Source organism: Poecilia reticulata, chromosome 4 (assembly GCF_904066995.2).
Source record: "Poecilia reticulata chromosome 4, P_reticulata-male-v2, whole genome shotgun sequence".
In the NCBI taxonomy this organism is placed as follows: Eukaryota; Metazoa; Chordata; class Actinopteri; order Cyprinodontiformes; family Poeciliidae; genus Poecilia; species Poecilia reticulata.
Genome location: NC_088833.1, coordinates 30,638,663 through 30,660,919, shown reverse-complemented (window position 1 = coordinate 30,660,919; position 22,257 = coordinate 30,638,663). Strand labels below are relative to the sequence as shown.

At 40.3% G+C, this 22,257-nt stretch overlaps 1 protein-coding gene across 1 annotated transcript in view; it reads left to right on the top strand.

Moving 5' to 3' along the window:
- LOC103464024 (uncharacterized) overlaps positions 1-22,257 on the top strand; it is a 76,244-nt gene that overhangs the window by 51,112 nt on the left and 2,875 nt on the right. Inside the window, exons 12-17 of the mRNA XM_008407819.3 lie at positions 6,914-7,063; positions 16,731-16,773; positions 18,978-19,092; positions 20,529-20,631; positions 21,994-22,063; positions 22,154-22,257. Of these exons, the coding sequence (XP_008406041.1) occupies positions 6,914-7,063; positions 16,731-16,773; positions 18,978-19,092; positions 20,529-20,631; positions 21,994-22,063; positions 22,154-22,257 (585 nt within the window). The remainder of the gene's footprint in view (positions 1-6,913; positions 7,064-16,730; positions 16,774-18,977; positions 19,093-20,528; positions 20,632-21,993; positions 22,064-22,153) is intronic.

Genomic DNA, 22,257 nt, shown 5'->3' with positions numbered 1-22,257 from the left:
CAAAACTGAACCCCCTCCATGTTACTCAGTAGGTATGTTGCTCCTTGCGCTGGAAGCTTCATCTTACCTTGTGCATTATTGAGGTGATGTAGCCAGCCAACAAACTCAGTTGGCTGGCTACATCATTAGTCTCATTAGTCCTAGAGAAACTGTTTTGAATAGAAAGGTTGTAAACTGGTGTAGTTCTTAACACTAGCTATGTCTCCATTTCAAATGTTTTATTGATATTCTGCTAATGTAAAAAATTAAAATAAAAAATACAATTTGGGAATTACTGTGTTTCCTTAAATAAGAAATGCAATTAAAATCCCATGTGAATTAGTTTATTCACTTAACATGTCATTAAAAATCATGGAGGCGGCAGATGTAAACATGAGATACATTCATATTTCAGCCACAGCTCCGCATTGTTTTTGCAAAACACACCAATTTCACACAGCTGAAGGCACTACTTTTAGATTTGAAGTAGTTCAGCAAGTACCATCCCCTTGAATGCTGATTGGTCAACCTGTTTCTGTGTGAATGATTGCTTCATAATGTTTTTTTTTCTATACAGTACTTTTTCATTTAAACATAATCTGGTGTTTTATAATCACCCGGATGAAGGTTACCACCCAAAACGTGTTAGTCTGCCGATATAGTTATTTCTTAACACTTCAAGTGTTGCTTGTTTCTTGGGCCTAGTTTCTCTTTGGATAATCCAGCTTCCTGTAACAGCCCAAAAATAGGCGTCTCTAATTTGCCTGCTGTTGTCGGTCCTGTACCCCACCCCACTAGAAATATGCACAGGCCTATATAGTTAAATGGTTTCATCAGTTCTAGGGCTGTTGCAAACGAATAATTTAGTAATCGTGTAATCTATCGATTATTCTTATGATTAATCGAGTAATCCAATAAAAAAATATATAAAATAAAACCTTGGTAAATGTAACATAACAGCAGTGTTACTATCACATATCAACATCAGTCCAATTTTTCACATTTGAGCTTCCCTAACAGTAACTTTTCTGTAGTTTAGAAAATTAACCTGTAACAATAATAGATCATGTTCTAAATCAGAATTTTTCTAATCTGAAATTATATTCAGTGTAATAATAAAGAGGCAGGCTCACAAATACGCTTATAAAAAATGTCTATACTCCAGCTTTTGGTATATGTATTCATCAGTTAGTTTAATAGATGAACTCTCACCTTGCCCAGACTTTTCTAGCTTTTGTGTTTATGTTAGCGACAGGATTTGACACCTTCATCTATCACACACAGAAACACATCTGTCGTGTGCTGCCACGACATGCTCCGCCACCTATTTGTTGAGACCGGGATGATATGAAATAAATTTTCCGGTTCGTGCGTAAAGCTACACTTACGTTAATCATCTAATGTGCAGGCGCCCGCAGTGTACAGTCTATCCGCTCACCTGTATAAATACACCTGCAGCGCTCTTCCCTGCTGAACCGGCCACCAGGCAGCAGCTCCATGAGAGAAAAGCTGCCATGCACCAGGCATCGTGCCAGTCATTTTAAGGATATTTATTGGTCCCCCGAAAAACGACAAAGACCCGAACATTATCATCAATCAATAAAATCCCCACAGGATTTTAAACTTGAAAACTTCACGTTATGCTGCTAACACTTAGCTTTCGTCAACAACTCAGGCGGAAGTGAGAGCTCTGTGGAATGCAAGTAATAACCTTGCCGGAACACAGTGAATTAAATAATAAAATATAAATTAACGAAGCTTCGAAGCAGATAAATTTTCTTCGAGGAATTTTAATAATCGAGGTACTCAAATCACTCGAGGAATCATTTCAGCCCTAATCAGTTCTGCCTGTAACGCTTCACTAGTACAAGAGCAGAAGAAGGGAGGTCAGCATCTCAAACTATTTCCAAAAAGAAAAAAAGCAATCAAATTTTACTGTGTTTGTAATATACAATTGAAAGTGTCATAAAAAACAATTTAGCACCTTAAAAATTACAAGAATAAACACTCCATATAGCACAAAGCACTTCTAGCCCTAACTTAGCTTTCCACCAATAAGACCTGTGAGTGGAGAAATTGCATCAGGTTATTGTAATCAAGACAACTGTTGACAGATTGGACCTTGAGGCTGATTGTTATACTGGAAGATAAATGGACTAAATACAAATTACAGTTCCTGTGGCACTGGTGAGGATTGTGGGTGAGAGCCATCATATCTCTGGGTTGTGGAATTCAAAGGGAGAAAATCTTGCCACTCAGATGTTCAATGAAAATACAGCAAAGTCTTCCGATAAGATCACATGGCTAGCCATAACTGACTAGTCTCTGAAAATTACAGTAACCCTTCCATATCAATAGCTTTAGTAACTGCCTATCAAAGGTCAAATGAAAACTTTTTTCCTTTACTCAAAAACCTACTGGAACTTTTTTCTCACAGACATAATTTGTTTTCCATCAGCTTTATTCCACATAGAAAAGCTTTTCCCTCTTCTCATTAAATTTCTGCAGTGATCTGAAGAGGTGATGATAAATCTGCAGATTTGCTACATCAGAGGGCAGTGCTTTTCAAACATAGTTATCCACTATTTTTAATGAAATCATGCTCAACTGGAAGCAGGAAGCTAACAAAATACACCTCTTCACATGCTAAACTGCCCATTAGTCCTGTGGGAAGTTTATAATCCCTATTGCTCACCAGTCCTAAGATTACAGTTTCAGCATTTCATTTTCAAAATGCATAATGCCACAAGCACTGCTGTTACCATGGGCAACACAAACTAAAGAATTAAAGTGAAAAAGCTTGTGAAGAACATGTGTGGAACTAAAACGACCTCAGGATAAAATGATAGGCTAACACAAAGCAAAGTATTATTTTTTCCACTGCCGAACCCTGTTTTTTTCTGGTTCCTCTTTGCTTTTATAATTCTGCCCTGATGTGTCTCGCAGCAGGAGATTCAGCAGGGGGCACAATAAATTCAAAGGCTATGCAGCGCATAACCCAACAGACACACTGCTCAGGAGCGGTGTCTGCTCAGTATACAAGAAATAGGATCCCTATGGCCGGTTTAGCAGCAGGAAAACAAGATCAGCTACAATTGGTGTTGGAGGGAAGAAATTAGCACAAAGTGGTAGTGCTAGTGTGTCAAATTTAAAAAAACAAGACGAAAAATATCCTCCAATGTGAGTGTAGGTTTATAACAAACTTTTCAGAACCTGTTCTTTGCAGGGTTACGGTCTCATTTATTTCAGTCTAAAATCCATCTGTTGTCCCGCTGAGGCCTTTAAAGCGGTAAGACTGCTTGGCTGTCAGTGTCAGCTATGGCTCATTTTATGAGCAGTACAGCACGAGTTGGTTCGGTTTGGTCCACTATACCCCCATCTCCATTGTCAGGTCTCACTCTAGCCAGTTAAGGTCTGGTTTGGTTATTGCCAAGTTGAATGTGTCGCCATTGGCAGTGTAGTCTCACTATGTCAGTACGAATATGGGCAGGTGGTGAGCATTTTTGTTGATGGAAATCCAGGGGCTGCTCAACGAATGCCAATCAAATCATTTGCATGAAATACATGGGAAGGACCGGTTTGCTCTAACCCCGGTGGTTCCGTAAAACTACAATGAAGCGGTTAAATCCAAGCCTGTGGAGAAGGGCCTGACGTATTCAGAAGACCGGTTCCAACCTCCTTTAGACTCACTGGGTCGGCGGGGTTAAGCTACAAACGTCTAATGCTGCTTCTTTATGTCTCATGTTTGTCAAACAGTGATATTTTTCTGTTCCCTATTCAACTGACTATGTTGTGGGACTGGTTCCACCCTACTTGTACTGTACCATTGAAGGAGGCCCAGGAACAGTGAGGTACAGATCGGTTGAATAGGCCACTTGTACTATGGAAAAAAATAAAATAGCATCCCAAAATAACCCGGCTCAGTGGGAACAAGGCTTTAGACTGCTACACCTCCAAAATTTACCAAGATCCTGACTGGACTTGTAACCATAAGGAAGTCCGGCTTAATAATAAACATAAAAGCCTGCTGATTTTCTTTTCATGTTTGCTGTTTGAGTTGTGCTACTATTAAAGGAAATTCCCGTAAAAAAATAAAATAAATAAATATCAGAGTGTTAGTATTTATTTAAATGTTTTCACATAATATAGGTAGAATTTTATATTTTTTTTGGTGGTTGTTATTGCATTGGGTTGTTTATGAGTGCACACATTTAGTAAATACTTTATGTTTATTTAGATCATTAATTATTTTGTTTTGCTGAGTTTGAAGGACTGGGTGGGGGAAGATGATTGGTGGTAAGGCAAACCAAGAAGTGGAACAATCCATCAGGCTGCTGGAAGCAGGAGACATGATGTTGAAGATTCTTCCTCTCTACTAATTTCACAATTGCTAAAACATTTTCGGTGTTCGGTTGTTTTGTTTTTTATAGTTGTGTTCTAGTCAAAATGTTTTGGTTTGAATTAGTTATTTATGCTTATGCATTGTTTGTCTTTGTCTCTTCTCCCACCCCTCCTCCTTTGTGTAGGCTAGCCTTTGTGGTCAGTTTTTGGTTTGTTATCCTGAGTTAGGTATCTCTTAGTTGATTTCTTTTGGGCCCATTTTGCTATATTTTTTAGATTTGTTGTTGAAATTCTTTTGTTAATATTTTTTGGAAAAATACATAGAAAATATTTTTTATATGTACCTTTGTCTTTGTGCCTTACTGGTCAAATGTAAGGAAAAGTTAAATGTTAATGGCAGTAGTGGCATCTACTACCGTTTATCCCCAAAAGCCCCACTATGTCTTACTTTCGGGTTATGTCTTATATTGGAAAAAAATTGTCAAATTTTTTGTTTTAACCATAAAATTAACATTTATTAACAACCTGAACAGTATTGTATTACCGTATTTTAAGCAGGAGGCGGCAGTGACAAGTACAGGGGACGGTGCGGTGACGTATGGAGAGGGGGACGGTGCGGACGTGGGCAGGAGGCGGCGCGCAGCTAGATGAGAGGAAGGCGGCAATACCCCCGTGTTTCGGCTTATATTAGCCAACCCCCCTGAAACCCCCGATACGTCTTACAATCGGGGGTGTCTTACTATCGGGGAAACACGGTAGGAGAAACGGAGCCAAACAGATCAGCTCTGCCTGTGTTAAAATCTAAGAGTTGAAAAACAGTAAATATATTTGATTGCAGCAATAGCTGCTTCAGTTGCTCCGTCTAGGAGAAAGGGGGAAAAAGCCATTCATAGTTTAGTATTCAAAAAGATTTATGGATAAATGCAGCTCTTTCTCAGCAGGTAGCAGTTACAGAAGCTGGAGATAGAATGTAAATATCTGGTCTCAGATCCTGTCTGTCCACACTAGAACAGGTATACTGAGGTTTTAATCTGGTTTAAGTCCTAGTAAGATGCTGAAGAAAGAGTGGGAAGCAACAGAGTTTTCCCAAGGATCACATGCTGCTGTGTGCTGCTGGTCAGCTGGCAGTCATTGATCTTATTCAGGCTTTATATTGTTTTGGCAGTCCTGCTTAAATTACAGTACTGATAGTCAATGAAATCCAAAAAAAGAAATGGTTTTAAAAAAAAAAAAAACAGGAAATATCTAAATAAAACTGGCTGTATTTCATTGGCATGCAGACTACTTGTGTCATTTCCTCCTGCATGCAGCGAAGCCCAAACCATCTTTTAAAAGCTCTCCTTTGTGGAGGTTCCGGTGACGTCACCTTCCTAGATGGCTGCTTGAGCTGGCTGTTCCTCTGTTCAAACATCTCAAAATGATCAACAAGACAATCAGATATGGCTAACAATAAGATAAATATAATTACTTTTAATGTTAATGGTCTACTCAGCCCAATTAAACGAAGTAAAATCTTATCAAAAATGAAAAAGGAACATGCTCACATAGTGTACTTACAAGAAACCTACCTAAACAAAAGTGAACAAGAAAAACTAGGAAGAATTGGTTTGTTCTTCTCTTCATACAAATCAGGGCATACAAGAGGAGTAGCTACTCTTATTTCAAACAAGATACAATTTGAAAAATTATTTGAACTGGCGGATAAGGAAGGCAGGTTTGTGCTTGTGAGAGCCAATGTAGGGGGAAACCCTGTTACGTTATTTAAGAAAGTTGGTCTGATAGACATATGGAGAGACTTTTAGCCCAGTAAAAAGGACTATACACACTATTCAGCCACTCATTCAGTGTACACAAGAATTTATTATTTTTTGACACTTACAAGACAGGGACAAGATGGATAAATGTGAGATCTGAACAATAGATGTGAGTGACCACTCAGCTGTATATTTAACAGTGGACCTTGGCTTACAGAAAGGAAATAATATATGGAAACTAAATTAATATATTAAGATTTTCTTAATAACCAGTGGTTCAAACAGGAAATACGGAAAGAAATGTGTTGTTTTTTTTAGATCTGAATGACAATGGAGAAGTATCTTCTCCGATATTATGGGACACTCTTAAAGCGGTGTCCCATAGCGGGGGAAAATTATAGCAATGGCATCACACTTAAAAAAATTAAGAACTAAAAGATCCAAGGAATTGCATAAAAAATTGGAAGAACAAAAACACAAACAAAAGTGTACACCAGATATACTGGAAGATCAACAATCCAGTCAACGATTGCAATGTATCTGTAGATATTTAATGTTCATGTGTTAATGCACCAAAACGTTACAAAAAATGCATAATGCTTTGGGAGAAAAAATGCATTTTTTCCTGTCAGAGCCAATCAAATGATGGTCCACAAAGTTCCAAGTACCAAAGATCTTCACTCGCTAAACATGTAAGTTCATGACTCATTTATGTATGCAACACAAGTTTTAATTATTGAGTAACTTTCAGTGTGTGTGTGTGTGTGTGCGTGTGTGCGTGCGTGTGTGTGTGTGTGCGCGTGTGCGTACGCGCGTGTGTGTGTGCGTGTGTTTACCAGGTGCTGGGCAGTGCTGGAGATCGTCCCACAGACGTCATCACCAGAGAGGAGGATGGCCACTGACACAACAACCCCACCCACCTCCAGCAGCCCCCCTGCTCCTCCGTCTTCAGCCCCCCACCTGCTGATCTCCAACGTCTCATTGGAGCAGTAAGTGTTAACTCCAACTCCCCTGATCTTCTGCTGTTGCTCTCCTCCAGGCCCTTTTGCACAAAATGAGATTTCCCTGAGAGAAGCAGTCTGTAGGCTGAATCTGACAGAGAAGCTGAAGATTCAGACACATCCCAGGTTGACTCAGTGATCCCTTTTTATCAATAATGGATTGCATTTTTATTTCACTATCTTATTGAATTATGGATGTTTCATCTTAGATTTCTGGCTGTAAATGTGTTTGTTTCTGCTGTAAGTTTTAACACTGGGGTCTATGAGAGCTCAGAGTTTTAATGTGGTTGTTTGTCCATTCAGCTGTCGGCTTCAGGTGTCAGGGGAGGCAGGTGAGGTAGAGCCTCACCTGCCATCTGCCATCATGGAAAAATAATATATAATGATGAAATAATTTATATTGCTATTTTCACCCTGTGGTTTGTACTACAAAGTATCTATTTTTCATTTAACTTCACCAATTCTGATTATTTTTTCTTGAAAATCACTGAATTTTCCCATTCAATGCTCAGAAGTGAAGCCGGTGAGGCAGCAGTGAGCTGAGCCTCACCTGGGATTCCTAGGAACAACTGCACATACCATGTATCTTCCACTCATCCAAAAACCCCCACTCATCCATCCCCCACTCACCCTCCCCCACCCACCTCCCCCCGACCCTCAAACCGGAAGTCCCAGGGCCTGTCCCATGCAGGGAGACCTCAGTCCCCCTTTTCCCTCCCAGATCTCCGACTCTATAGGATGGAAAAGAGGTTGGCTGGCCTGCACAGGCTAGTCAGGGCCTGTCCCATGCAGCGAGACCTGAGCCCCCCTTGTCCTGAATTATTAAATTTCTCTACAGCACCCTCTGATGGTTCATAGAAAATATAGCTGGTCAAGTCATGGCGTCATGGAAACAAACTAACAAACCTATCTGACAAGACTGGAAAACATAACTAAAGGTCCCCACATACATTTTTGTGAAAAGTCAGAAAGAGCAGGAGCTTCTTAAAGAGACAGGGGCACAATTTCAAGGTGTTAAATTGCATCCATCCATCCAATTTCTGTACACCCTTGTCCCTTAGTGGGGTCGGGAGGGTTTAAATTGCAAAGACAAATTTCTTTTAAGTCATATTTGATTTCACATTTTCACAATAACTGAAGGTAACCTAGCTACTTAATTGAGGCACTATGCTTGGAAAATACATAACACCCCCCATTTAAACATCTTTACAATTTTCTTCTCACAATCCTCAGAGGCCTTCAAACAACAGCTACATATATACTGAAGTTACATTAGATCTGTGTACTAAGATGCTGAGTCCTGGAATAGAGTTAGTGCACCAGATTTATTTAGGTGCATTTAAGTAAAAGAGGCTGATTCCATGTGCAAACCAAACTATAGACTTTAATATTGTAAGCCTCTGTATTTCAACATTCTGTCTAGAAAGAACTGTCAAACATTATTTGACAGAATCCTGGTGACCTTTGTGTATTGGTTCTGAAATAAGCCTCCAAATGTATTATGGTCCTCAGAAAGACTGAGTCAAACTGAGGTGTTAAGTTGCTCTCCAGCGTCATGTGACTTCATCAAGACCGGTTTGCTGTTGCTGGACGCCCAACTTTCTGTTTCAAATCTGATCCTCTCCGAGAATTTCTTGATGTTATATTCATGAAAATGGAGGCTGATAGTTAATTCGCCTACCATATGGTTCACTTACCTTTTTCTTCTTGATTTGAAAATTGTTGTTGAGAGACGGCGAGGTACAGTGGTGCAGAATCAGAGCCTGCGAAGGCAGCCATTCCTATCGTAAAAAAAACAGAATGACACTTTGTCAGAGAACATTTCCGAGCACAAGGCTCGTTTATGGCTTTATATTGTCAACAACCATTCTGAGATCAGAAAGAGGCTGCAGCAGATTTCCATTTGTGCTTCTGACTCTGGGTGATTTTGTATCGCTGATGGCCAAGAGTGACAGTGATGATACATCAGCAGAAAGCTGTGAATATGTGCAATTAACAGCTCTTGAGCAGAATATGTAATTATTTCAAAGTATCTTTGGATTGCAACGGTTCCCTGGCTCCGGCCTTCCTTTTCCATTAAAGCCTCTTTTATTACGCTGATTTGCAGAAAAACCATTTCATTCTGATTGCTTGGCATGAATTTTTATTTCTGTTATTCCCCCCCTTCCCCCTTAAACCCATCACTGTTCATTGTTCATCTTAAAAAAAACACTGACTGTGACCCATATGGCTCAGACACCTTCAATGAAAGGTACGACTTCCTCTCTTCCTTGACAGGGTTTGAGTGGAACAACATTGCCCTCTTGTGGATTTCTGTAAATTAGTAACAGGAAAGAAAAGAAAACATCTGCTCAGAGCACATGGTTGTTTATACTTCCACAAATCCCTTTCCTTTAACCTTGTTTCACTTCATCTGTTGACTCTTTGGAAACAGTTATGGGTTTTTGACACTGTTTAGATGAGGTAGGAGGGGGAATTAACAAAGACGAAAGAGAGTCCAGGGAACTCTGTAGCCTTGTAGTTTGCCTCACAATCAGAGGTTAATGTTTAGACATGCAGCAGTTTTAGTGTTCTGACGTTTGGGTGGATGAAAGTTATTGGTTGAAATTTGAAAATGCTAATGTGTCTCATCTGTAGTATCTAGTGGGTTTTTCTATAGTGTTAAGTTGGTTGAGATTACTAATGTTAATGCTGCCAGTCTTGGCCAGGATTCTCTAGCAAACAAATCTTTTTAATCTCAATGCGATTTTCCTGGTGAAATGTAATTAATATTTATTTAATATTTATAAAATAAATAAATAAAAAACAATAATGCTTTCATTTCCTCTCCATTCATAAATGGAGAAGGTTTGCTGAAGTGTGTTGAGGAATACATACACAACAGGTTGACATCACAACAGAGTGACATCACTCCCAGAGTGTGGAGCCCATAAAGCTCTTTATAAGTCTGATGCCATTTCATTACACTGAGGAAATCAGGTGGTACAGCATACAAAAACATTTTGAAATATGTCAGATCTTTCCTGACTGTTCCAATATGGCCATTCACTGGTGCACAAAGTAAAGAGTGTTTGTGTTTGATATGGAGCAGCTTGCCTGCTCTACACTTGAGTACTAACCTCAAGTGTAGAGGTTAGTACTCAACTAACCTCTACACTTGAGAGGTTAGTTGAGTACTAATTGAGCACTTTATGACAAAGTGCTCAATTATTAATAATATTGAATTGTAGGCTTTTTTTTACTTGGCTCGTTTGTACAGTATTTTAACAGGTTTTATAACAGCTCTTGGGTGATTAGAATAGTATGCCACTAGAAAACCCTCATGATTAAAACAATTATTTCTCCAAAATGGTTTCTATTTTTTAGTTTCAAATTATTGTAAAATTTGAAGATTCAATATGACCATTCACTGGTGCACAAAGTAAAGAGTGTTTGTGTTTGATATGGAGCAGCTTGCCTGCTCTACACTTGAGTACTGACCTCAAACTAATCATCCAACATCAGTGTTTGACCTTACATATGCTCTCTTTGAAAACCCATTTAATAAAATAGCATGTTATGGGAAAGTCCATTTATGTTAAGAACTTCACCACTTAGTGAAACACATTATATACTTTAATTACACACAGTAGTTTATTTTCCAGCTTTTATTTTGATTAAGTATGATGATTTTTCACTTCAGTTTATGAAAAAAAATATTTTAAATTATAATCTGAGACAATAAAAAACATTTTGTAATACAAAAATGTGGGTTTATGTATGCATGTTTAATATCATCTTAAAGATTATTTTGAAAGGATATTTTTAATCTGACAAATAAGCCTAATGAGAAAACACATTTTAATTTATTGAAAAACACTTAAGCAGCTGTAACTTAAAAGGGGGGGCAACACCACACTGTAACTGTGGCTTTACTTTAAGAATAAGATTAAATTAAAGTTCATCTGTGTGTAAAGGCAAGGGGACCCATACAGTATTCAACATGGCTTTAAACAGTGATTTTGACCAGTTTAAAAAAAAACAACTGAAAAATGAGTTTAAAACCATGAAGAAAATTGAAAAAGAATTGAAATGGAAAATAATGCAACTTTAAATTTACTCAAATCTGTAAACTTTATTCTAATTCCTGAATTTGCAAGTTAGTTTCTGTGCAAGCTGCTAAATCTACAGCCAGGAGAGTCTTTTTATAACCCACTGTAAGAGCGAGCACTACTGCCACTCAGCCTGAGGAAGTGAAAATTACTGAAATTCAAGCACACGTTGGAAGTTGGAGCACATTTTCTTTAGCTCCAGGTATCAGTCTAAAGGAGTCTAAATTATGAAGAAAATCAAATCATTACCATAAATCTTCCCATAGAGGGACCTAACATTTAGCAGAGCAAACTTGATTAAAATGCTTTTGACATCAGAGAAGGTCAGGAATCAAGATGTGGAGGTGAGCATAATCAAATTAGAATAGCTGGTGCAAAGTGTGTTATGTCTAGTGGGTGTTAATTATTAGAGGTATGAAGAAAAGACTCTGGAATGTCAAAAGAAATATCTGAAGAAGATGTGGAGACGGAGGAACAAGCAAAAAAAAAATGTGAACCAGAAATCTGTTATTAATGGTGTGTGGGATGTATTAATTCCCATAGAAGAGTTATTCATAAAATGTTAACATATCTGTTTGGATTGTTTCCAGGCTTGTAGCTCACAGTTACAATCATTTCCATGTCCAAAATGTAGCAATATGCAAAAAAGTGTGAAAGAAGAATGAGCATTAGGCAGCACAGCCAATGGGAGGCATATGATGACTGATGTACGGAAGGGTGGACTTAAATATCAGTGAAATGCAGTGAGGTCAGGAAAAAGCAGTAGCTTGGAGATGTAAAGTGCCTTTAAACCTTTTTCACTTTTAAATCATTCACTTATATGAAGTAGAACTGCAATACTTTGAACAGAATACCTGGTTATTGTAGCTCCACAGACCCCTGGTTTACCTCTGTTCTGAGGCATTTTTAGAGCAACTCGTTTTAGAGCAACTCGTTTTAGAGCAACTCGTTTTAGAGCAATTCGTGCTGCGGTCTTTTTAAACGTGAACGAGACCTTTCACGCCCTGCCCCCCTCCAGGTCACAGAGCGTTCCACTCTACCCCATTCAGCCATTTTTGTAGACTGATAGCAGCGATTCATTTATCTACTGGCAGAGAAACAATTTATTCCCATGTTTATTAAAGACGCCAACAACAGAAGACTTGTCCATTAAATCTTACTTGTTGGAGCCATAGTTTAACTGTAATGTCCATGCATGTCAGATACATATTAAAATATTAATGCCACCACAATATGAATGAAGTAAACAAAGCCTAGACATGATTAAGGAGTCGTCAAGAACTTCACTGAATGCATTTGGATCTTTTTTTCTCCCAAGGCAAAAATGGCAAAAACAAAAACAAATAACTGAATTCAAAACATACAGAACAGTTATATTCTCAATCAGACAAAGTGTTTTGGAAAATCCCTCTTGGCACTGGCACACTTCGCTGAAGCACTCGTAATTAAATGCCCCATGCACTTTGAAGAGGCTCCGATGCTGAGGGACAGAGCCTCTTCCTGTGTGTTAATACACGCTAGAACCAAACCTTTTGACTTGCTTACTTGCAACTTTGGCACAACTGAACTTGAACTACAAAATTGCTGCCGATCATAAAACTTAACAAGAAGTTAGGACCTTGTTTAGCAGTTCCATAGCAAATGTGGCAAGGTCATAGACAAGAAAATGTTTTTGGGGAATAAAGAAAAATGAATAGACTGAAAAATGTAATCCAAAAAGAAAAAAGAAAAAAAGGGTATCTGTGCAGCACCAGGAGAAAATAAATGTACATTTTTTGCACTCTTAGACACTCAAAGTACACAAAAAATTTAAAGTTAAAAAAATGGATTTTGCATCACCTTAAAACTGGCACCACACCCATTGATTTAAAAGCTCTTGGTCTACCCTGGTGAAACCCTTCTTGATTCAAATGTGGAGTCATGTGACTCTACAGCCATCTTGTACATACATTTGTATATTTTTGTTCACAACCTGTACATTCACCACAGCCATAGCTGTGGACATTTACATCTGTATGATATTTAGTTCACCATATATATTATATTTATAACTTGCTCAGGCACTTCTGGATGGATGCAAACTGCATCCCGTTGCCTGTACTTGGGACATGTGCAATGACAATAAAATTGAATCAATCTATCAATCAATCTATCTATCTATCTATCTATCTATCTATCTATCTATCTATCTATCTATCTATCTATCTATCTATCTATCTATCTATCTATCTATCTATCTATCTATCTATCTATCTATCTATCTATCTATCTATCTATCTATCTATCTATCTATCTATCTATCTATCGTCAGCTGTAGTTTGAATCAAACTGGGTCATCAAGGTGTTGGAATGGCCTAGTTAAAACCCACACCTCATTTTGACTGAAAGGCTTGGGTAGAAAAAAGAACAGAACCAAAAAGAAGATAAGAAATCTGATCCAGGGAAGTGAGCCAGAACTCCTCCACTGTCAGAGCAGTAATTTTTGATTATTTCAGCAGATATTAAAGAGACACATTCATTAAAATGTATTCATAAGCCTTCAGCATATGACTCTCATGAATCACTAAGCAGATAAATGAGTACATTTGTTGCTAAGGATGTGTGTGTTTTCTTCCTGCTCTTTGTGAGTCGCTCCGTTTGTACCGTTGACCCGGCCGGAGTCGGGTTCAGGCTGGACTGTTTGCCTTGTTGGTTTTGGTTGATTTAAAACGCTGAGGTTGTCCCGGTCTGGCCTGTTCGCTTCAGCCTGACCATGGAGAGGCAATCTGACCATGAGGCAGTCTGCATGGCATGGTTCTGAGAAGGGACCACGTTTCACATCAAACACATCCTGATACGCCACCAGTACATTACACTGATTATCGTCACACTTATAACACTGCAACATTTAATTAGCCTGGTTTGTTACAGTGTATGGAGCAAGCAGTCGTTTACAGAGCATCAGACCAGTCTGAAATGCTAATTATTTTATATCAAACATCATTAATTCTGGATCTTGTTATTCAGGCATAGTCAATTAATTTCAAGAAGATTGTGTTAATCGATTGTTATCTTAAGGAATCGCATTGTGAATTGCCTAAATGAGAACAAATGTACAGCTGTCAGTTTGCTGGATCTGCTCAGCGAAAACCCTAATGTGCTGCAACCTTCATGCTGGATCTAGTCATTTATTTCAGAGTTCTTTAATTTTGTTTGAGGTTTGTAAGCTAAAGGCGCTACCGTCACAGGAGGAGGGGCAGGGAAGTGGAGGAGAAAAGTAACGCTGCTTGAAATAAGTAAACACTGAAGAAATGAGCATGTTTCAGGAAATCAGTTATGGGAAGTTGACCTCAGATGAGAAGAGGCGACTGGAGAGTTAAGGCATATAAAAATTACATTTTGAGGACTTGTGGTCTGGCAGAAATTGAATGTGGTGAACATGAAAGCTACAGAGCAAGAGATGATGTCACTGAAGGCCAAGAAGGAGGAAGAGGAGAAGCAGGACTCAGATCCACAGAGCCCTACCTGCTCTGAAGCAGCGGATGGTGAGGACGTCCCCAGTGCTAATGCTAGCATCCTCCACCCACATTCCTAAAGAAGCTCCATGATGATCAGATCAGGGCAGCACTGACTGTCCTCTGACTCTTCACATCAATATTCAACTGTTTTTTTTATGCTTAACTTTGCGGACAAATTTCCTTTGATTTTTTTGTATGTGTCGCTTACCTGGGTCGTCGCCGACCTCTGATGTTAATATGATCTCACTGGCCCCATTAGAAATATTAAACTGGAAAAAATCTTCAGTAGTTATTTTACCCACAGTAGCATCCTGTAGCTTTGATCACGATCTCTAGAGTCCTTTTCTGCTTTTGCAGAGGAGGACTCAGTTCTGTTATTTAAACCTGCTGTGCTGCAGACAAATAGATAGCATTAGAGTTTAGAATGGAAGGAGTGATTCAGAGATTTATCAGTAACTCGCTGTGTGTTCCTTTTTTTCTGTTGGTAGCACATTTATAATTTAGGCCATTCCTTCACTTTCTGATGTTTCTCTACACTCTGAGAGCCAAACCTGTCCCTCATCAAAAACCTAGAGTGTTGCCTTGATTCTTTCATATGTTTGAGAAATCCCTTAATCTCCCTTGGCAACCATTCAGCTGTGCCAAACTCCTTAGTGGACCTATCTCTGCCTTCGAGACACAACTCCTCCTCTGCCTGCAGTTTTCAACCTCCAGAGCTTCTGCCTCACGGAGCAGCCTTCCTCCACCACTCCACCACTCCGCTCCTTCAGACTAGCCAGCAGCAAACATCTGGCGGAACTGCACATCTGTTGAGTTCATCAGACTCTGGTCAAATTGTTAAAGGGTTAGTAGAGGAGCCTTGCTGTGATGACTTCCTGAAGGCGGGGCTTCAGAAAGAGCAGGAGTTTTTAAAGAGACAGATACAAACAATAGAAGAGGAATTCTAGGTTACAGAACCCCCCGGACGTGTCAGCTTTCAGCACCAGAAATCACACTGGAGCATTTAACTCTAGTGTGAAATCAGGTCTGTTAGTAACTTTACATCACAGATGACAGAAATCACGTCAAGAGTTAACCAAGGCTCAACCTTGGGGCCACTCCGATATCACATCTACATAACATGATCCCACTAGCTCAGACGATAACAAATAACATGAGAACTTACCATAATTATGAAATTTTTATCTGCTCCTTTCTTTCCCTGAACTCTCTTCAAGAATTAAGTCCATTTTATGCTATTTTTTATAAAAACAGCATAAAAAGAACATCTGACACTATTATTCTTAGGATGAGTTCTAGTTATGAAATACTCTCCTTATTGTTACACATGGACTTCTACTGACGTACACACAACATGACACACATGCACACACACACACACACTCACACACAAGCAAACAGCCCATCTGGTAGCTTGGTCACAAATGGCTGTTGCTTTGACTAGAAGGTTGCTCTGCCTGGCAGGATGTTGGTTCAACAAACGCTCTGTTGGTTGTTATGGTGGTTCCATTTTGGATTCATTGATCATGAGGGAAAAGGGGCTTTTCTTACATTTGCCAGGTCCTATTTCATCCACACTTCATGTCACCTGGGTGGTTTGAATTGTGTTCAAAGAAACAGCAGAACGTTTCCAATCCAGGTTTTATTGCTTCATGTCGAGAACCAGCGTTATGTTTCACTTTCTGCCTTGTTTAGTTTCACAGTCTCTCCATGAACAGGATTAGTTTGATCCTTCATTGAAAGAAATCTAATTCCAGCACCTTTTGAAAAAAATGGAAAGTGCAAGCATCTACAAGAACAGCAAGGGAAACTTGAAGTTCTGCCCTGACCCTGTTTCTGTTTATTTTTCTACTAAAATTGTTTCTGGCTTGTAAGTTGGAGATGGGATGTTTTATCTTATTGTCTGAGCGGCATCAGTTTTCTGAGACAGAATTGTTAAATGCTTTACAGATTGTATGCACACAACACTATTAAACTTGACATAGCTAAACATTTAGCTGATGTGAGAAATATTTTGGTATTCTTCAGATCAACCAACGTGTGTGTGCATGTATGATTTCCCCTCAGGTCTGAAAAGACTGGAGAGATAGCTACCATTCCACTGACAAAGGTGAGACTTCTCAAGAATCTTCAGTGTTTGATAAAATCAAGAAATTAGAAAATGAGTCCAAATTTTATTTTGCTAACCTTTTTATATGAAAATTATGTTTAGTTTAAGCTAAATAATCCATTGTAGTGACTCTGAGATATGTGAAAACATGGAAGCTTTGATTGAAGTTAGAACTGCACAGTAGAAGGAGCCCAGCTTCATTCAACATCATTTAAACCTGATCAGACGAATCATAAACATATTTAATAACTTATTGACAAATTGCCTTTTTAAGACAAATCCTCAGGTTGATGCTAATTCTGCTTTACTTGACAATTGCTACATTATCAAGTAAAGCAACGCTGCTACCATGTTGCTAGGTTGAGCAACACAACTCAGTCTTTATCATCTGTGACTATGAAACCTTCCATATCTTCCATGGTCAACCCCAGTAGCCCTGGAGGAAACACACTCTAGTGCATGAGTGTGTTTGTACATAAATGTGAATGCCCATAAGTCATTTGCATATTTCAAATGCAACTAACTTCATCTGCATTAAATAGAATAATTTAGACACCTATAAAAGTGATGCTAGGTTTATCTCTCCTATAGGCTCCACTTTTTTTTCCCTCTGTGTTTTTCTGACTAACATAAATGAAAAACATCAGAAGCTGTAGAGGCTTTGGCAGCCGGTGAGCCTCCAAGAGGCCGGTGCACTGATGGATTATAATAAAGGATGAAGTCAACTGTAACAAAAATGTGATCAACCAGTGTTTGGATTCAATTAGCAGGGAAAACAATGCTTCCATTCTGTAAACAGCCACCTGTGGTGCTAATAAAAACATGCAGCAGAGAGCTGCAGGGGCTGGCCAGCTCATTTAGTCCCAGTTCCAGGTCACACAACCTGAAAGGAAGGAGTCAATATTCTCCCCTCAGTGTTTCCACATGTAGAGCTCACTGCTGCCCTTCAGCGCCTCTCACACCCCAACAGTTATTGGGATTTTAGTTAGTAGATCAACCTCAGGTTGAAGAATGCATTTTCAACATTTCATATGAGTACAAATCTGAAAACTGTAAAGCACTCTTTTTAATCTGATGTGTCTAAGTGGATTTTTGTGAAACCAGTTGAAATCAGCAAACTAAAAAGATAGTGATTTAATCTCAGTCCACACATAGCCAGAAATCTGGGAAAACTAATATATGTTTATGTTCCGGCCTTCCGTCCTCACAAAAATTCAGTTTAATATCACTAAAAATAATTAGTAATAAAAGCTCCAACCACAGAGGAGAGTTGACAAAACTCTGTATTTGTGTGTGTGTCCATGGGAAAACTGAGACTTGTGATTACAGTCTGTGATAACTAATGCTCCAGTATATTCACATACTTCCTTTGTCACAATTCACAATAGAAATCGTCTCGTCTTATTAACTTTAATTCCTAACAGGAAGTCTTGGTTGTTTCTGACTGGCTAACATAGGTTTTAGTTTGTCTGAAACCGTGTATACGATGATTTTTTCTTAAACAATGTTTAGGACATATTTGTTTTTTTAATTCTCGGCTGTGTGTGAGGAAGGCCTCGGTGAGAGTGTGGTTGTTCTGTGAAGGCATCAGAGGTTTGCTACAGCCAGGACTTTATAAAAAGAAACATGTCTGCCACTTTGTTGAGAGCAAACGACATCATGAAGACTCAAACACAGCAGACCGGGTGATGGAGAGGGCTAAAGCAGAGTTAAGAACATCCAAAGGTCTAAAGCTGCTGAAGGAACCATGTCGATCTAAACATGGAGCCATTCACCTGGACTCACCTGGCATGGACAGCTTCAGTCAGGTGGCTCAGGGTGACGTCGAAGGAGCAGGTGAGATCTACCTCTCAGAAGTATCTGTTGGCATGACAACCAGTCTGACCATACAGAAGAGAAAACTGCGATACATCTGGTTTGGAGTGAAACAAAATAGATCAGCATGTTGGAGGCGTGATGTGGGAGAAGATGAAACCAACCACAGTTGAACTTTCTGACCTGGAAGATGGATGGAGCTGAAAACTCTCCATGTTGGAATGTTGGATGAAAACTGCATGTCTTTATGAAACATGAATATTTGAACCTGTGAGCGTTTTAAGGCAGCTCATACAGCACTATGATTTTCTAAACACTGTCTATCTGGACCCTTGTTGGGTCTTCATTGTCATTTGGACATCCTCCACCTCCACCACCCCTCCATGCAGATCATTAATGAGCGTTACAAGGCCTACTCCTGGGTGGCCCAGCTGATCCAGGTGTTCATCGCCATCAGCGTCACCGTGTCCTTCCTGGTGATGGGATCCGCCATGAAGCATACCAGTGAGTTTGGTAACACTTTATTTGAAGGGATGTGCATACAACTGACATGACACTGTCAAAAACATGACGTAACATCTGTCATGAACATAAAAAAGTCTTTATGAATGTTTATGCCAGTTGTCATGAAGTGTCATTCGGTAAATAATGACACTTTTAATGCAAAGTTGCTCTAAAAGTTGCATTAAAACTCCATTAAAAGTGCCAACTTTGCATGATTTTGTAAATTATGATAAAGGGCCCGGTCTGAACACCACTCGAGTTCAGATCGAGCGGGCCGTTCCACCCAACCACGCCCCTCCAGGTCTCACTGTCATTGCCTATGTGAGCGTTGAAGTCCCCCAGTAGAACAAGGGAGTCCCCAGGAGGGGCACTCTCCAGTACCCTTTCTAAGGACTCCAAGAAGGGTGTGTAATATGTACTGCTGTTCGGCCCGTAAGCACAGACAACAGTCAGAACCCATCCCCCGACCCCTATGCAGAGGCAGGCTATCCTCTCGTTCACCGGGGTAAACCCCAATGTACAGGCGCCAAGATGGGGGGCAACAAGTATGCCCACTGCTGCCTGGCGCCTCTCACCGTGGGCAACTTCAGAGTGGAAATACATCCATCCCCTCTCAAGGAGACTGGTTCCAGAACCAGAGCCATGTGTTGAGGTGAGGCCGACTATTTATAGCCGGAACCTCTCAGCCTCGCACACTAGATCCTTCCCCACCAGAGAGGTGACGTTCCACATCCCATAAGCCGGCTTCTGCAACCGAGGATCAGACCGCCAGGGTCCCCTCCCTCGGCTGCTGCCCGTAACACAATGCACCCGACCCCTTTGGCCCCTCCGACAGGTGGTGAGCCCATTGGAAGGGAGACCCACGACTCCTCTTTGGGCTGAGCCCGGTCGGGCTCCGTGGGTAAAAGCCCGGCCACCAGGCACTCGCCATCGTGCCCCACCTCCAGGCCTGGCTCCAGAGTGGGGCCCCTGTGACCCACGTCCGGGCGAGGGAACGCTAGATCCAAAGTTTGTCTCCATCATAAGGGGTCTTCGGTCAGACAGTCAGACCTGGCAGGCCCAAACGTGTAGTGAGGGTCTGCTGGGAACATCTGGCGGAGTCCCCTGTGAGACGGAGCTTTAACTCTCCCCCGGAGGAGCTGGAAGAAGTGGCTGGGGAGAGGGAAGTCTGGGCCTCCCTTCTGAAGCTACTGCCCCCACCGACCCGACCCCAGGTAAGCGGCAGAAAATGGACGGACGGTCTGTCTGTCTGACTGACTGACTGACTGACGCCCCTTCAAATGCAGTGTTACCGTGAGTTCTGCTGCTCAGAGGCTCCGGACATTTCGGCTGTCAGTAGATTTGACAGTTCCGTGACTGCAGAGCGGCTGGGGTTGCTCTGGGCTGCACAATGTTTTGCTGGGTTTGGTTCTGACAGTGCGTTTCCTTCCTTCCAGTCGATGGTCTGGTGAGCTCTGTGTGGAGCAGCCGGCTGCAGTGGCTGGCTGAAGCCTGGGAGAGAAACTCACCAAGCAAGCATCAGCACTGCTCCGCCAGGAGGTAACAAGGACGGCTCGTCTGGTGGAGATTTTAAATGATGATACCTGAGAGTCTATGTTTCAATCAGAAAGCTCCAAAAAGTCAAAGAGTCAAAATTCTCTTTATCATAGCCTAAAAACAACTTCTGTTGTGTTATAACAGTCGTGTGCAGGATCAGGAATAATTCATTTTTGATAACCAAAGATTTATTTGTCTTCAAAATCAGAAGTTTACATACAAAATGATTACTGTCTCTTTACACAATGAGGGAAATCCCAGATGATCCAAGTTACCGGGAGGATCACTGGAACTCAATGCTTTCTGTTTTGACACGACTAGAAAGACAAAGGAAGAGAGTCATGGAGCTGCAGTCCGATTCATCCTGGGAACAATTAACTGATGCCTGAAGGCGCCGCGCTCATCTGTTCAATTATATGCAACGTATTGTGTTGTTGTCCAGGTATTATCTTGCTTCTTGTCAGAGAGAGTTAATCCAGCCACACATCACCAGATGCTTATACTTATACTTCTGTCTGCAAAGAGTAACCGACCGCAGGTTTCATAGAGAATCTTTTTAGGTGGATTATTCAAGAAGATTCGTCTGAATTCTCACAACTTTCATCCGAACGTCACAACCTGTCTACGATCTATCGGTCAGTGACCTGGCAGTCAGAGTTAATCAGCTCTTGTTACAGATTAAGGCTCAGTTTTAGTGACTTTGTCAATCAGTCACAGTGGTGTTGGTTCACTTTATGATTTTAAGTCCAAAGCAACCTAATCGTCAGACTGCAGCTTGTTAATACACACAGGGACAAAGACCTGTGGAGACATGTCCTGTTTGGACATAATGACATCATTGCAATCTAAGGATAAACTGGGATGTTTGTATCATCCTAACTGGGATGTATGGGAGTGGCAGCATCATGTTGTGGGACATATAATGTTCTCTCATAAGGAGAGAGAACATTATAGTTCAGTCCAGATCCTCTATTGTTCCCCAAACAGGAAACTTGTTTTGCAGGATGGGATTTAAAACACAATGAACAACATGAAGTACAAAGATAAATAAATAAATGTTAAAAACAGACAAAGCACAGGCGCGCTAATTCATAAATATATAAAACAGAATTTAAAACTCACTAATTTAGGGACCTGATTCCTCCAGACACAGCAGCGTTCTTCCATCCATTTGTAGAAAGATTCCTTAGGACAGGAAGTGTCATAAAGCGGTCATAAAGAAGTGATTTGTTTCACTGCAGTGAATCATCAGCATTACTAGAGCTGAAGTGTTGTAACACAGAGACAGACATTGGAAAAGTGACGCATAAACTGTTTTGGTTTTAAACTCTATTCATTTTCCGTTTTTGTCTTTTTGTTTCGCAGTTTCGCCCAACTCGGATTTTCCCTGCTTGGATTTGGGATTATTTTCATTGTGTCCGTGTGTGATCCCAGGGTAAATGACACACGCACACACACATCCACACACACACAGAGTAATGAGCCCTTAGATTTGTGGGAATAATCTGTTCTCCACCTACTTCAGGGTTTTGTTGTCATGTTGGACAAAGTTGTCTCGTTTTCCCTCAACACTGAAGTGGGCCTGTTTGTGTTCATCATGCTGAGAGAGTCCAGAGAAGAGCGATTCCA